Genomic DNA, 17,697 nt, shown 5'->3' on the forward strand with positions numbered 1-17,697 from the left:
GCTTTAAGTCAGTAAGGATGTATTAAAATACTCTGATGTGACAGGGAAAATGGTTCAATACAGCAAAACATTTCAGCTCTATATAAATGCTGCTGTTTTAATCATTGAAATCATAATTAAACTCTTTGGTCAGTTTTTGAGTGAGATGCTAATGGTCTAATCTGATTCAATGATCTATGCTAAGCTAAGAGCTAGGACCCAAATATTGGCTGAATGGATAAAAAATGGTTAAACACAACTGTTAAATTCTAGGAAAACTGTTAAATGAGCCTATTTCCAAAAACTATAATAAAGAAAATAGCATACTATTACACAATATTGAGACAAAACTGTCTTTTCTGCTTCTCTCTGTGAATAAAATGGCAATAAAACTGACATCACTTAGTAAAATGTGCTTATTTATTAAATTAATTATATAAAATGTATGCTTTAAGTCAGTAAGGATGTATTAAAATACTCACCAGTGACAGGGAAGATGGGACAATATAGCAAAACATTTCAGCTCTATATAAATGCCATTGTTTTAAACATTGAAATCATCATTAAACTCTTTGGTCAGTTTTTTTGAGCGAGATGCTAATGGTCTAATCCGATTCAATGATCTATGCTAAGCTAAGCTAAAAGTGCTCCCACCAGACCCAAGGATTGGCTGGATGCATTAAAAATGAAAAATGCAACTGTTTAACTTTGTGGGAGCTCTAAAATGAGCATATTTACAAGCAAAATAAAAAATAGCATAATATGGCACAATAAAACTATCTTTTCTACCTTTTTTCCCTCTTTCTCTCAGGTGGGTGACTGGCGATTGGACGCAGTGTTCATTAACCTGTGGTAAAGGCTTGCAGCAGAGGGAAGTCGGCTGCGTTTACCAACTGCAAAATGGCACATATATTCCCACCAGAGACCTGTACTGTCTGAGCTCCAAACCGGCCAGCGTTCAGCACTGCGAGGGACGTCACTGCCTCACCGTGTGGGAGGCATCCGAATGGTCCCAGGTCTGAGCTTAAGTCAGCAGGATTTATTTAAAGCTCATGGATAGCTGCGTTTTGCTCCTGCTATCATGAAATTTTAGAGCCTAAACATAAGCATTCGTTCCTTTAAAATAACTGCATGTCAGAGCACAATAGTATTTAACAGATAATTCAGAGAAGCATATTTATCATTAATCAAACTAAATGATTGTACAGTATATGATTCTTTAGTGTTGTTGTTTGTGTGTTTTTTTTATACAATGAATGTTTATTAAGAAAGCGACATGATTACATGTTACATATTATATATTTAGTATAGGTTTTGCCATGGATATATCCAATGCTGCTGGTATGGCATTAAAACATTAAATAAATAAATAAATAAATAAATAAATAAAATTTAAATAAATAAATAAATAAATAAATAAATAAATAAAATTTAAATAAATAAATAAATAAAAACAAGTGGAAATGTGCATACGTCACTTGCCACACAAAAGTTGTGCTCTTTAAAAAACAAACGTGATGGGAGAATGTGCGCTGCTGTAAGTAAACTCTACACTACCTGGCAAAAGTCGAACCCAGTTGTAAGAGCAACAAATAATAACTTGACTTCTAGTTGATCACTTGGAAAAGTGGCAGAAGGTAGATTTTTCTGATGAATCTGTTGAACTGCATCCCAATCATCACAAATACTTCAAAAGACCTATTGGAACCCACGTAGACCCAAGATTCTCATAGAAATCAGTCAAGTTGGGTGAAGGAAAAATCATGGTTTGGGGTTACATTCAGTATTGGGGCATGCGAGAGATCTGCAGAGTGGATGGCAACATCAACAGCCTGAGGTATCAAGACATTTGTGCTGCCCATTACATTACAAACCACAGGAGAGGGCAAATTCTTCAGCAGGATAGCGCTCCTTCTCATACTTCAGCCTCCAGGATTGGCCAGCCCAGTCACCAGACATGAACATTATTGAGCATGTGTGGGGTAAGATGGAGGAAGCATTGAAGATGAATCCAAAGAATGCAGTAATTTTGTTCTGCATTAATTTTGTGATGTTTTGAATGACAAAATAAAGGAAACTGAACTAAAACTGAATCTTGATGAACTCTGGCAGTCCTGCAAGAACGCTTTCTTTGCCATTCCAGATGACTTCATTAATAAGTATGATTCATCAATTTGAGTCATTGCAGAGATGGATGCAGTCCTCCAAGCTCATGAGAGTCATACACAATATAACTCTTTCTCCACAGCAGCATGACTTTATATTCTATACTGGACATTATTTCTGTTAAGTGACTTTTGTCTAAGCAAAGTCAGACATTACTGTCCTGATCAAATAATTCAAAATCAAGGCATGATCATATTTTATTTTGGTAAAATAAGCGTGATCTACAGGCCTTTGCCTTTCATATAAGCCACTTCTGATACCAAATGATCAACTAGAAGTCAAGTCATTATTTGTTGTTCCTAAAACTTGGATAGGCGACAAGACTTGTCAGGTAGTGACAAGTGCATGTATTTACCTTAAATATCGACTTAATTGAACCAATTTTATTCATCATATGAGCCATAATCGTTAATAAATAAATTGAAATAAATTCTGGTGAACGTTCACTTTTAGAAAGGTTTTTTACACAGATTTTTAAAATCAAAGCCCTGTTATCGTTGTACTGGAGGTAAACTATGTAATGTGTTTTGAATTTTTTTTTTCTTTTAAAAGTAGCCTATAGCTTACTTTGTAATAGTTTTTTAATGCAAATTATGGGGTGTTTGGGTGAACTAATGCTTTAATTGTAAAAAATCGAACAAAAAAGGTTAAGTCTGTACATTGTTTAATGTGAATGAGTTGGCAGGCTTATTTTCGCATCATTTTGTAGTGAAAACTCTAGCCATCCACATTCAGTAAACAAAGTCATGCCAAACCTTTCCAAAGCCCCCTCAAACCAACAAAGATGCATTTCAGATAGCAGTTTCACACGTGATACATTGTAGAATATGCGAGAAGCCTCAGCAACAGTGAAATAGATCCATATCTTTGCCACATTTAACAAGTTATTGCCAAAAATACTAACTTTATTACACACTTATTCACACTCATATACTACAGACAATTTAGCTTACCTAATTCACCTATACTGCATGTCTCTGGACTTTGGGGGAAACCCGGAAGAAACCCACGCAAAAACGGGGAGAACATGCAAACTCCACACTGAAATGCTAACTGACCCAGCCGAGGCTCGAACCAGCGACCTTCTAGCTGTGAGGCGACATTGCTTTCCACTGTGCCACCGCGCTGCCAACTTTATTACAATTTTTTTTTTTCAAGTGTATTAATTTCATATACAAATTTTTGGACAGTGATCTTAAGGTTTTTAGATTGTCTCCTGTTTTAGCTTTGGTGCTGACTGATCAAATGTATATGCACAAATAAGTTATTGTAAAGCTTCATATAGAAAATATTGTTTTAAAGAGCAGCCTGTGAAGGGTGTGCTCATTTATCAAATTAAGTATATGTTAAGTAAATTAATGTATGCTTTTAAATAATCGCATGGAAGATTTTATAATGTAACAAAACATTTCAGTTCTATATAAATACAGTTGTTTTGAACATTAAAAACTAAATTATAATAGTCGGCATCTGAAATTTAATTTCGTTTGCAAATATTCCCCAAAGTATTGTTTAACGGTGTCATGCGAGTTGGCGCTGACAACAGTTGCGGATCCAAATGCAAGATTTAATACACAGAGAATGGTCGGGCAGGCAATAGTCAAAATCAGGGACAAACTGTAATATACATGCAAATCCAGAAGAGTAGTCAATAACAGGCAAATAGTCAATCCGGGCAGCACACAACATAAAACAAACAAACAAAGCAAAGATCGGTACACTGCAAGATGAGAAGGCAAAACACGACATAAGGGCAACTTTATTTCAACATGAATGTTGACCAAAGTGCTTCACAAACATGGCAACAGTAATAAACCGTAAGATGAACAATAAGAAAGACAGGACAATATATGCTATAAAATACATTTTAAAAATCTGTATAATCAATGAGAATCAGCACCTCTAAGTCTGAGGCCATGGTGGTGCTCCACTAGAAAAGGCTGGTTTGCCATATCCTGGTTGGAGGAAAGTCCTTAACCCAGGTGGAGGAGTTTAAGTGTCTTGTGGTTTTGTTCACGATTGAGGGAAGAATGGAACGTGAGATTGACAGGCGAATTGCTGCTGCGGCAGCAGTAATGTGGTCGATGTACCGGTCCGTTGTGGTAAAGGAGCTGAGCCGAAAGGCAAAGCTCTTGATATACCGGTCAATCTACATTCCTACTCTCACCTATGGTGATGAGCTTTGGGTCATGACCGAAAGGACAACATCTCAGATACAAGCGGCCAAAATGAGTTTCCTTCACAGGGTGGCAGGGCGTACCCTTATAGATAAAGTGAGGAGCTCTGTCACCAGGATGGAGCTCGGAGTAGAGCCCATGCTCCTCCACATCGAGAGAAGTCAGCTGAGGTGGTTCGGGCATCTTTTTTAGATGCCTACCTAGGGAGGTGTTCCAGGGATGTCCCACCAGGAGGAGTCCTAGGGGAAGACCCAGGACACGCTGGAGGGACTAGGTCTCTCGGCAGGCCTGGGAATGCCTTGGGATCCCCCCAGAGGAGCTGGAGGAAGTGTCTGGGGAGAGGGAAGTCTGGGGTTCTCTCCTAAGACTGCTGCCCCCGGCGACCCGGCCCCAGAAATGTGGTTGAAAATGAATATAATCAATGAGTCCTAAAAAAAAAAACTAATTTAAATCAATAGGCCAGAGAGAAAAGGTAGGCTTTGACTGATTTGTTTTTAAAAACACTTAATGTAGATGAGACTAATTTCTACAGGTAATGTTCCAAAGTTTTGGAGTATAGACTGAAAAAGCTCTGTCTCCTTTTGTTTTCAAGTGGAATTTAGAAACCATTAGCAGGAGCTGAGCAGAGGACCTGAGGGATCTTTGGGGAGAATACAAACTTAAGAGTTCAGATATATAGGCTGGGGATGCTTACAAGACTCAGTAATGATGTGTGTGCGCGTGCTGTGTAAATAGTCCTCGTAGTCAGCCGTGTGCGTGTAATCAATCAATCAATGGCAAACCAGAACAGGTGTGTGCGAGGTGCATGATGGGACTTGTAGTTCAATGGCCTGTGTGTAGTTCTTTGGTGATCCGCATAATATTTTGCTAGTTATTTATTATCTGTTATTATAAAAGCAGCACAATAGAATGCATGCTTATGTCCAAATAAGCACAGTTATACACGTTTTAAATGAAAGTTTATAAAGCATAACAGTAACAACAATTTTTTTTTTTAAGAAAGACTGTCTATCACTAAAACAGTGGCATTATTATGAGTATTATTAAATAAAGTATATGATAGAAAATACAGCTTATTTTATCATGCATATTAGATAAAATATTTTCTCATTCAAGTGAAATGACCTGAGAAAAAAAGTCTGTCAGGATGTGCATGCTTGTTTCTGTGGGCTTTTTCCTGGCCTATGGAGGGCACTGTGGCTGTTTTTCAATGTGTGGGTCTCGTTTCATATCTCTGTGTTGTTGTTGATGTTGTAAGCACTTCATTAGAGTGGATTCAGCCAGCGGAGAAAAGCGTTAGTGAGACTCTGCAGGACGCCTGTTTTAATGACCGGCACTCTTGCTTATGTCTTTATTTATCCCCATCCCTCCTTGCACCCAATTGTGCACTTATTTTCCTCATGTTGCACTCTGATCTCTGCTGGTGTTTTGTGCGTTGCAGTGTTCCTCTGAATGTGGACACGGCAGCAGGAGGCGGACAGTGACCTGCACTAATCCTCAGGGTCTCTGTGACCCTGTGTCCCGTCCCGCTGAAGTGGAGGCCTGTGAGGATCACTCCAAATGTTATGAGTGGAAGACCGGCGAATGGTCCAAGGTAAGATGATCAAATGAGCAGATGTTCAGACTGATTGCTGAAGGTCTGGACACCATTGCATCTTTCAAGGGTCTGTCTGAATGACATTTAAAGGTCTTGTAAAATCTAAATTTACAATGTTTATTTTGCTAGCGCACATTGTTATTCTTTTGGTAAACAATTAATCCTTGCAGGGTAATCCATTGAAGTATATATATTTTTGGCAATCTTCAATCAAAATCTAAACTCAAAGTGGTGATCGTTCTGGTGACATCAGTATGATGCTTCAGTCACAATATTCTTAGCCATGCCTCGCTTTCCGTTAGTTGGCTATAAGGGAATGATGCGCAAAAGAAAGTCAGCCCCATGCTTAATATTCGATTTCATTTGGAAGTATATCAGCATACTGAAATAAGTCTCAGGAACTTTTGGTTAATTTGGACCTTTATAAGCTGCAATTTGAAACTTTTTTGGGGGGGCTAAAAATGACCTGAAATAATTTGAGCAAGTACATAAACAACCAGTGATCAATAATATGTTCTTACCTTAGCCAGGTTCACAATAGTAAGTTTGTAATGTTGTTGTTGTTGTTGTTTTTTTAATTGGAGTAGTGCTGTTAGGTTTTCACAGAAAATATGGATGGACCGCTATTGTATCATGTCTGTAAACGTATAGTCCCACTTGGAAGGACCTGCCAGTGGAGAGTCATGTAAAGCTTTTAATCACAGCAGCTGTATATAATTAAGGTTGGAGTAAATTTTTTGGCAGCCAAAAACATTATTGGCTGAAAAAATGAAATTTTTAGGTTTTTTGAAAGGGAAATATGGCTAAAAACAGTGTTCAGTGCATTGGTTTCACTTTTTCCTCCCGACTATACCCACAAATTATAAAGTGAAGTGAGTTTCACATCGTACACAGAAAGAGCTACACTATCAAACCCATTAATTTCAATGGCTTGCTCTTTCACATCGTACACAGAAAGAGCTATGCTATGAAACCCATTAATTTTAATGGCTTGCCATTTAAAATTGTACACGGAAAGAGCTACGCTATGAAATCTATTAATTTCAATGGCTTGCTCTTTCACATTGTACACAAAGAGCTACGCTATGAAACCCATTAATTTCAATGGCTTGCTCTTTCACATTGTACACAGAAAGAGCTACGCTATGAAACCCATTAATTTCAATGGCTTGCTCTTTCACATTGTACACAGAAAGAGCTACGCTTTGAAACCCATTAATTTCAATGGCTTGCGCTTTCACATTGCACTCAGAAAGAGCTACACTATGAAACCCATTAATTTCAATGGCTTGCGCTTTCACATTGCACTCAAAGAGCTACGCTATGAAACCCATTCATTTCAATGGCTTGCGCTTTCACATCATGCACATAAAAAGCTACGCTATGAAACACATTCATTTCAATGGCTTGTTTTTTTCACATTGTACACAGAGCTACACTATAAAACACATTCATTTCAATTTCTTTTGCTTTTGCACTGTACACAGAAAGAGCTACACTATGAAACACATTCATTTCAATGGCTTTCACTTAAACATCATACACTGAAAGAGCCACGCACACCATTAACTAGCTTGCGTGAGAGGTTCAACATTCCTCAGTATTTCACTCCAGTATTCCCCTCATATAACCATACACTTATCTATGTCTGAACACATTTCTAAGTAGTATACTTGTTCCTGCTGCTTGCAATAGCACTACTGTGCGGTCATAGCAACACATTGATTAATCGATATTAAAAAGCAACACCAGTGCTGCAACCTTTAACCCACGTAAAGAGCAGACTTCCACAAGTAACTGCAGTTGCAAATTTCAAAGAGAGATGATAGAGGCAAAACTTACAGACTGCAGTTTTAAAGGCACCAATGACAGAGACATGTTTATAAGCATAAACAGGTCCGGCTTCATGTCTCTAACAGTAATAGACTGGTGTAAAAGCAATAAATCATGCATTCAGGAATGTCAGCTTTAGTCAAGATGTATGCAGTGAACTTCACAGTTGAAAGTCAAGCATTCGGTGGGTCCTGATAAGCATGCATGGTCACAATTGTACACAAAGACTTTTTTTTTTCTATGAGGGGATTTGGCTTTCTAGCGGCTTTCGACATTTCCCAAAAATCCTGCAGGATTTATTCGATTATTCATTTCTTTGAAACTCTGGATTTTTTCCCCATTTTTTTAAGCCTAATGTATCAGCAATCTGACACATTAGGCTGAGATTAGAAATCAATATAGAATAAATTAATGCTTTAAAATGATCTCAAGTGACAGGAGATTTTATGAAACAAAACCTTTTAGTTCTCTATGAATACCTTTTTTTATATATATTAAAAACAAAATTATTAGCCTTCCTCTAAAATTGTATTTCTTTTCCAAATATTTCCCAAAGCCTATTTAACAGAGACTTATTATTTATTTATTTATTTATTTTTAATTTTTTTAACATAATAGTTTTAAAAACTAATTTATTTTCATAAATAATTTTCATAAGTGCTTCATATTTTACTAGTTATTTTGCATAATGCTTAATATTTGCATAATACTGAATAATGTTGCATTTATTAAAATTTAAGCCTATTGCCTATAGCTTATTGGAAAAAAAACTATTTCTTAACAGTATAGTAAGACAAAAACTGAATAAATGTGTTTTTCTGTTAAATAATACTTGAGAAATATTTTAAAATAATTTAATTACTACTTTTGCAAATCATTTTGTCTTCAACAGTATGTATAAAGGTTTCCACAAAATATTAAGCAGCACAGCTCTTTTCAACCCTGAAATAATTCTTGAGCTGTAAATCTTGTAATGAATGTATATACAGTTAAAGTCAGATTTATTAGCCCCCCTTTGATTTTTATTTACAGAGCAAGGAAATTTTCACAGTATGTCTGATAATATTTTTTCTTCTGGAAAAGTCTTATTTATTTTTATTTCGGCTAGAATAAAAGCAGTTTTTATTTTTTTTAAAAACCATTTTAAGGTCAATATTATTAGCCCTTTAAGCTATATATTTTTTTCGATAGTCTACAGAACAAACCATCATTATACACTAACTTGCCTAATTACCCTAACCTGCCTAGTTAACCTAATTAACCTAGTTAAGCCTTTAAATGTCCCTTTAAGCTGTATTGAAGTGTCTTGAAAAATATCTAGTCAAATATTATTTACTATCATCATTGCAAAGATAAAATAAATCAGTTATTAGAGATGAGTAATTAAAACTATTATGATTAGAAATGTGTTTAAAAAAATCTTCTCTCTGTTAAATAGAAATTAGGTGGATCAACAGGGGGCCTAATAATTCAGGGCGGCTAATAATTCTGACAACTGGACAATACTACAAAATTTGTACTACAAAAATGTTTTATTAAATATTACTTCAATTTCAAATTCATTTATTGATCAATGACATTTAACAAACAACAGTATAAAGATAACAATCAGTTAAAATAATAATAATAATAATAATAGTAATAATAATAGTAATAATAATGTTTAATTCACCAGTAAGCTAAACTTAACATTGCAGCCAAATCTATTTGCTCTGGATTAAATAACAGATGACTGTGACCAAAATATTGCCTTTAGATACAGCCTATACAAATAACGTTTTACAGTAGACATACATAGACACCAACCATACTTTCGAGCAAGTAGCCATAAGAGGAGTGCTCACGGCGGGCAAAATGACAGGCTGATGGCCACAGATGCGCTGAAAGTTGAAAATTTATGAAAACATCATTTCAAAGAGACATCATCTTTATAAGTAAACAGCATAGTTGCAGTCTAAACTAACTAAATTCTCACCTAAAAAAGCCTCAAAAGTACATTGTTGTCTAACAGCAGCAATATTTGTCAAACTGTAGCGAGTTGTTTGATTAGTCCTAGTGTAGGCAGAGTAATACATAAGGGTGAAGAGGCTGTACGAGTGATGATGTTGCTTTAATATTGCACGGCTACCAGCCAATCAGATTCGAGAACCAGACTGAACATGTATGTATGTTTTTAAAAATGTTAATATTAATAATTTCCTCACTGTTTACTAACACTTCAGCGCTTCTAAACTTCAATGAATTTCTCTCTACTGTTAAACAAGAAACAACATATGGTGACTGGTGGTAAACTAGATTCACATTTTTCAAATCATCCACTCATTCATTCATTACTATTATTGTTATTATTGTTATTATTATTATTATTATTATTATTATTATTATTATTATTATTATTATTATAGGAGCTTCATATTCATATTTGGTTTTTGTATATTTTTTTAAAGCTAATATGATAATTATGCCACAAATGCAGTCAGCTGAGCGTCACTTGTACTGAACCTGTAATATATAATCTTCTACACAACATTAACGTGACGCATGACTGACTCAGATGAAAACAGACAGGCAAACAGCATGTGTCCCAAGATCTTCAGCTGATCTGGAGTTTTGTTGCATTGTCGACTGTGATACATGTGTGCTGTCAGTGCTTACCTTGCTTTGGCCCCAGTGGAGCTGACTGCTGCGGCCCGGGGTCCACATCTCGCTGTACAGCACCATCTGTCTCATCCTCTCCTTCTCCTGAGCTTTGTGTTCATCAGTAATGAGCTCCGGCCACCTTACTGCCGACGCACAGTTATCATAGTGCTGCAGTGCATGCTTCACAGCACAGGGAAGAGGTGAACTTTTGGGATATTTGTGAATAGGGATATGGTAGCACATGATATACAGTTGTATAATATAGAAGATGTAGTTTCTTAGGGTATTGTTTACGCTTCGAGGGTCAAGGGCGTAGGTTTGCACTTGACATTGGTGGGGACGGGTGAATGAAACCCTCCTATCTATCTATCTATCTATCTATCTATCTATCTATCTATCTATCTATCTATCTATCTATCTATCTATCTATCTATCTATCTATCTATCTATCTATCTATCTATCTATCTATCTATCTATCTATCTATCTATCTATCTATCTATCTATCTATCTATCTATCTATCTATCTATCTATCTATCTATCTATCTATCTATCTATAAACTGTTTTTATCTATCTATCTATCTATCTATCTATCTATCTATCTATCTATCTATCTATCTATCTATCTATCTATCTATCTATCTATCTATCTATCTATCTATCTATCTATCTATCTATCTATCTATCTATCTATCTATCTATCTATCTATCTATAAACTGTTTTTATCTATCTATCTATCTATCTATCTATCTATCTATCTATCTATCTATCTATCTATCTATCTATCTATCTATCTATCTATCTATCTATCTATCTATCTATCTATCTATCTATCTATCTATCTATCTATCTATCTATCTATCTATCTATCTATCTATCTATCTACAGGTAGTTTTGAAAACCAAGCTAGCAACATGCTAACATTATGCTACATAATTCTATCTATCTATCTATCTATCTATCTATCTATCTATCTATCTATCTATCTATCTATCTATCTATCTATCTATCTATCTATCTATCTATCTATCTATCTATCTATCTATCTATCTATCTATCTATCTATCTATCTATCTATCTATCTATCTATCTATCTATCTATCTGCTGCTATTAATTATTTAACTGCTATTAAAATATATTATGAATTAATCCTCTCTTCACACTATTTAATAAGTTAAATAGTCAGGCCCATAGCCAACGGGGTTTGGGTGGTTTGAAAGACCAAACGTTGGATTATTAATATTTTTTATTTTATTTTTATTATTATTTTTTTTTTTCAAATGGCCAAATTCTGACTGAGTAAAGTTGAATTGACTGGCCAGTTTTTTTATTTGCCTATAGGTATCAGTTTTTTATTCAAAGGTTTAACAGATTTCAAAAAAAAAAAAAAAAAAAAAAAAATATATATATATATATATATATATATATATATATATATATATATATATATATATATATATATATATATATATATATATATATATATAATGATAGATGATAGATGATAATAAATTTGTATTTTAAAAATAAGAATCTTTTCGTATTTATTTTCAAAATTTTCATTAATTATAAAACTGTAATATCAAACTTAGTTTAAATGCACATTTTTAAATAAACTTTAACTTAAAATAGTATGCTAAGCAATTTGACTAAATGATAGGACATATTTTTGGTACATCAAAAAGTGTGGTTATGATGACCATCTAATACGATGACTAGCTAATCCAGCAAAAATGAGTTCTTAAAATGTCAATAAAAATGCAGTATTTATACCTTATAATTAAAATAGAAAATCAGGCAAATAACTGCAAAAAGATTAAGTTTTTTAGAAAAAAAAACCCATCCCTTTCAATAAGCTGGTTATGGGTCTGACATGTAATGTTAAAAGAATGTCTTTGAGAAAAGAATGGCGACAGCCTCCATTGATTCACCTTAGTTGATTTATTTATTTTTTTTAACAAAAGAGAGATTGTTGTGCTGCTTGCAAACTGTTCTTTTTTTATTGTATTATTCTACTTTTTATGTGTAGGCATGAAAACAGTTCTTTATGGAGCAATTCGTTTGACCATTTTCTGCTGTTTAATATTCCAAGTCATTTCTCCCATTGACAGCTGAATCAGAAGTTCTGAAACAATTGAAAAAAACAACAACAACATACACTTTCCCATCACATAAGGTCAATTAAATAACCAGCCTGTGCAGACACAGTTTTATGACAGAACTTTGCATTATATTTAATCATTTTGTACAAATTTTCTAAACTTTTCCAACATTCCTAATGTCTTTACAGTCACTTCTGATCAATTTAAGGCTTTTTTGTTGAATGGCATATTATTACCTTCTCAATGGATGACTTTCAAGTCTCCACTGTTAATTGGAGTATCAGGAGTTCCTGCTCATGGTTTATATTTCCTTTTGAGCTTCGTCTTACCCTCAGCGGCCACAGATGTTGAGATGATGAAGCTCTCGAGACGTTTGAAGGTTGTGGATGATGTTTCAGACTGAGGCCTGCGGTCGGACCTCATGCTGGGGATTGATCATTGGTGAAGGGTTGATCCCAACTGCAGCCTTAAAGGTTGCACATTATTACTCTTTCCATAAGATATAGTATAAATCCTATGCATGTCTGCAAAGCTTCATCTTAAAACACCCCACACATCTTTTATTATAGCTTATTTGCCTCTACGCCACCTGACAATAGTCTTGTCGTCTATACCAGTTTTTAAAGCAACAAATAACTGGACTTCTAGTTGATCACTTGGAAAAGTGGCAGAAGGTCGATTTGTCTGATGAATCATCTGTTGAGCTGCATCCCAATCGTCAGAAATACTGCAGAAGACTTATTGGAACTCGCATGGACCCAAGATTCTCACAGAAATCTGTCAAGTTTGGTGAAGGAAAAATCATGGTTTGGGGTTACATCCAGTTTGGGGGGCGTGCAAGAGATCTGCAGAGTGGATGGCAACATCAACAGCCTGAGGTATCAAGACATTTGTGCTGCCCATTACATTTTAAACCACAGGAGAGGGCCAATTCTTCAGCAGGATAGCGCTCCTTCCTGAAAGCAAAGAAGGTCAAGGTGCTCCAGGATTGGCCAGCCCAGTCACAGGACATGAACATTATTGAGCATATCTGCTGTAAGATGGAGGAGGCATTGAAGATGAATCCAAAGACTTGATAAACTCTGGGAGTCCTGCAAGAATGCTTTCTTTGCCATTCCAGATGACTTTATTAAGTGATTTGAGTCATTGCAGAGATGTATGGATGCAGTCGTCCAAGCTCATGATGGAGTCCGACACAATATCAATTCTTTTTCCACTGCAGCATGACTTTATATTCTATACTGGACATTATTTCTGTTCAGTGTCAAGACTTTTGTCTAAGCAAAGTCAGACCTTACTGTTCTAATTAAATTATTAAAAATCAAGGCATGATCATATTTTATTTTGGTAAAATAAACGTAATATAGAGGCCTTTGCCTTTCATATAAGCCACTTCTGATACCAAAAGATCAACTAGAAGTCACGTTATTTGTTGTTCCTAAAACTTGAATAGGCGACAAGACTTTTATCAGATGGTGTATGTTGGTGAGCAAAAATTGTGTTTCTTGTGTCCATTTAAATGCAGATGAGCTGCTTTAATATTATTGCTAATAATGATTAATAAACATTACATAGAAGTACTCAAACTAGTTTTTCAGGATAAACTAAAATTAGTAAAGTGGTATGAGCCACCGCAGAGAAAAAAATCGTCACTTCCTTATAAACCGCCACCAAACATCAAAAATAAAAATGTCACTTTAAACATTTGACCTGCACTGAATGTGTCTTTTGTAGTTTATCAGTTCCTAGAAGTAGATGGTAAACTTTTTTCTTTGTTTGTTTTGTATGGCCTGTTGTGGTTTTACTTCTGTGTTTTATAAGCGTCCAGAGGCTTCACTGTACAAGGCTCTGCAACATTTGTTTGTGAAGTCGGCCGTAGCATTTTTGCAGGGTGAAATGAGGAAAATCGATTGTCCCATTAGTGAGATGTTGGTGCAGAACGCGTGGGATATTTCTGCGCGTGTCGTGTATTTATGTAAAGAGCAGATGTTCCCTCTATAGACCTGCATCTCCTTTCTGTCTGCAGTGAAAAGAGGAGCTGTCCACACAGAAACTACACTTTTTACAGTAATTTAAACACTAGTAGTTTTACAGTTTATTATATATAACACTAATTTCAGTTCAACTTAGTTATTTCAATTAAAAAGCAGTTTTCATTTCAGTTTTATTTTCTTATTTTTATATTTTTATTTTATTTCTTATTTATTTTTAGTTTTAGTTGATGGAAGTTATTGTTTTAGTTTTAAGACTGCAATTATTTAAATACTTTTAGCATTTAATGTGTTTGCTTAGCTTTTATTTGTTTGTTTGTTTGTTTGTTTGTTTTTTAGTGTATTTATTCATTCATTTATTGTTTTTATTTGTGTAATTTGTTATTAATGCTTATGTAAATTTTATTTCAGGTTTATTATCTAATATTTATGATATTTCAGCCTTATTTCATTTAGTTTATCAAAGCTATTTTTGATCATTTTAGTTTTAAGACTGCAATTATTTAAATAAGTTTAGTATTTATTAATATTTTTTACTAGCTTTTATTTGTTTACATTTTTTCTGTTTTATTTTAATCTTATTGAAAATAATATGTTGTTATTGCTTATGTAATTAATTTTATTTTCAGTTTTATTTCTTTATACATTTGGTTTGAGTTAGTAACTGAAGCGGCTCCTAATTTCATTGTTTTTGATTTTGTTTTGGACTATTTGACTAACACACATATTTTGTTTTATTGCTAAACTTTTATTACTTTTAAGAATGCAATTATTTAAATACTTTCATTGAATTATTTAACATTTTTATATATTTTTACTTTAGTTTTATTGTAAAATTGTACCTTAAATTTACTCTGTTTAAATTGAGTTAAAGTTTTTTTTGTTACTTTTGCTCATGTGCTTAATTTTTATTTCACCTTTTTTGTAAAGAAATGTATTTATACCAATTTTAAATTTAATTAAACTAATTTTGTTTGCATTTGTAGTCAATGCGATTTCTATTGACATTGTTTTTGCTTATTTTGTTTATGATTTTTCATTTTTTGGTGGATTTATTACTATATCTAATCAAATAATATACATTAATATATATATTATATAATTAAATAATATATATATTTGTATTTGTGAAGTGGGTAAGCTAAATTGTCCATAGTGATGGGTTGCAGCTGGAAGGGCATCCGCTGCGTAAAACATGTTGGATAAGTTAGCAGTTCATTTGGCTGTGGCGACCCCAGATTAATAAAGAGACTAAGCCGAAAAGTGAATGAATGAATGAGTTTAGGCATCACGGTGGCACAATGGGTAGCATGATTTGCCTTACAGCAAGAAGGTAGCTGGTTCGAGCCCCGGCTGGGTCAGTTGGCATTTCTATGTGGAGTTTTGGTGCTTTGGTTTCACCCACTGTCCAAAGACATGCGCTATAGGTGAATTAATTGGTCAATAAATTTATTTATCATAGTGTATGTGTGTTTCCCATTATTTGGTTACGGCTAGAAGGGCATCCGCTGCATAAAACATTTGCTGGATAATTTGGCGGTTCAAACCATTGTGGAATTAATAGTAATTGATTAATAAAGGGACTAAGCCGGAAAGAAAATAAATGAATATTTTCATGTTTTTTGTTTGATTAATTTAGCTAATTAATATACAGGGCCTATCATACACCTGGTGGTACAATAAGGCGCAACACGAGTTTGGCGTAATTTGTTGCTATTTTCAGACCAGCGCAACCCTAATTTTCATGTTTTGCGCCACGTTATATAAATAGCAAATCCATTTGCGCTACTTTGTGAACTCATGGGTGTGCTGGTCTGAAAAGGTGTGTTGAGGCGCATTGTTGTCGCGTTGCTATTTTGAGGAAATGAAATGGGCCGTGCCATTGACGAACTAAAAGCTGCTCCAAAGTCCAGCGCAGAGCGCATTAGTTCTATGCAGGTCCAAACGCTTAAACATTGCTTAATACACAAAGAATGTACAGCAATACATAAATATCTTTACAAATGAAAGAAATTAAAGGACTAAAATGTTACAAAAATGATTATTTTCTACATAATTATTAACAGCACAACCTCCAAGCCTTCATGTCGGGGTGCTTAAGTTTATTCACAACAATTTGCATTTGTATAATGTTATTATAATTATTAGCAGTATTTATTATATGCTAATTTATATTTGTTTTATTAAAAACAAGTTTAGATTTGTCCACCTGTTGGGCTTTGGAGACGTCTGCATCACCATATTGGACATAAGAGGACGTGTGTTTGGAAATACTTTTTTTTTTGGTCGTTATTATTGTTCACTTATTCGTTTGCTGGAAATTAAAACTGAATTTATAAATCGTTTTCAAACAAATCTTTGAGCTTAACAAACTAAATTAAATATGTAGGCTAATGGATGTCTTCAGGGGAGTTTGTACAACACCATTTCCTTATACACGAAAGTAAAGGAGTAAAGAGTAAAAGTAAAGGCTGAATGGAGGAGGCTCGTTCTTTATCCTCGCGCTGCAGATGCTCTGTTTAACTGTTTTCCCGCTAGTGAATCATTCAGTTTTTCCACTCACAAAGGGCACCATGTAAATAGAAAATGTGCCACAGCGCAACGCAACTGACTCTTAAAGGAATGGGAGACTCTGATTGGTTTAAGGCAGGTTACGCTCCAAACACACCCATACCTCTTTAAGAGAATAAGCACAACCCTGTTAGACCATGTGCCAGGGCGTAGAGCATATTTTTCCGTCCTTAAAATAGCAAAAGTAGATTCAGACACGCCCTTAATGCTTTTATGCCATGCACTTTAGACTTTGCGCCTAGATTGTTAAAATAGAGCCCCCAGTTCAATCACAGTTTAACCCAGTTTAATGCAATTACACCTTTAATTTGTTGACCTAGTCTGGTTTCTGGTTTTCACAAAACAGCAGTACTGACAGATCTTTTTTACAGTAATGTTCTCTGTCAGATTATGACAGATTTACACTGATTAACACATAAGTGTGAACACTCATTCATTTGACTGACTGAAAGGCCTCAGCTGAATAAAAATGGCCTGTTGAGAGCTGGAAAATTTGCCGTGTCTCTGTGTTTTGGCGGCTGTGCTCGTTTTGTCAGGCTCTGAATGTCATCCCTTTTCAATTATGTGAAGCACATTGTGTGTTTTGGCCCAAAATGACACAATTACATCTTTTATCTCTGAAAGGGACGAGGGATTGT

At 34.7% G+C, this 17,697-nt stretch overlaps 1 protein-coding gene across 2 annotated transcripts in view; it reads left to right on the forward strand.

The window, feature by feature from the left end:
• adamts17 (ADAM metallopeptidase with thrombospondin type 1 motif, 17) overlaps positions 1-17,697 on the forward strand; it is a 312,511-nt gene that overhangs the window by 276,108 nt on the left and 18,706 nt on the right. For both annotated transcript variants that reach the window (XM_056461008.1, XM_056461009.1), the window contains 2 exons: positions 791-995; positions 5,764-5,916. In XM_056461008.1, the coding sequence (XP_056316983.1) occupies positions 791-995; positions 5,764-5,916 (358 nt within the window). The remainder of the gene's footprint in view (positions 1-790; positions 996-5,763; positions 5,917-17,697) is intronic.

The sequence above is a fragment of the Danio aesculapii genome, chromosome 7 (assembly GCF_903798145.1).
Source record: "Danio aesculapii chromosome 7, fDanAes4.1, whole genome shotgun sequence".
Classification (NCBI taxonomy): Eukaryota; Metazoa; Chordata; class Actinopteri; order Cypriniformes; family Danionidae; genus Danio; species Danio aesculapii.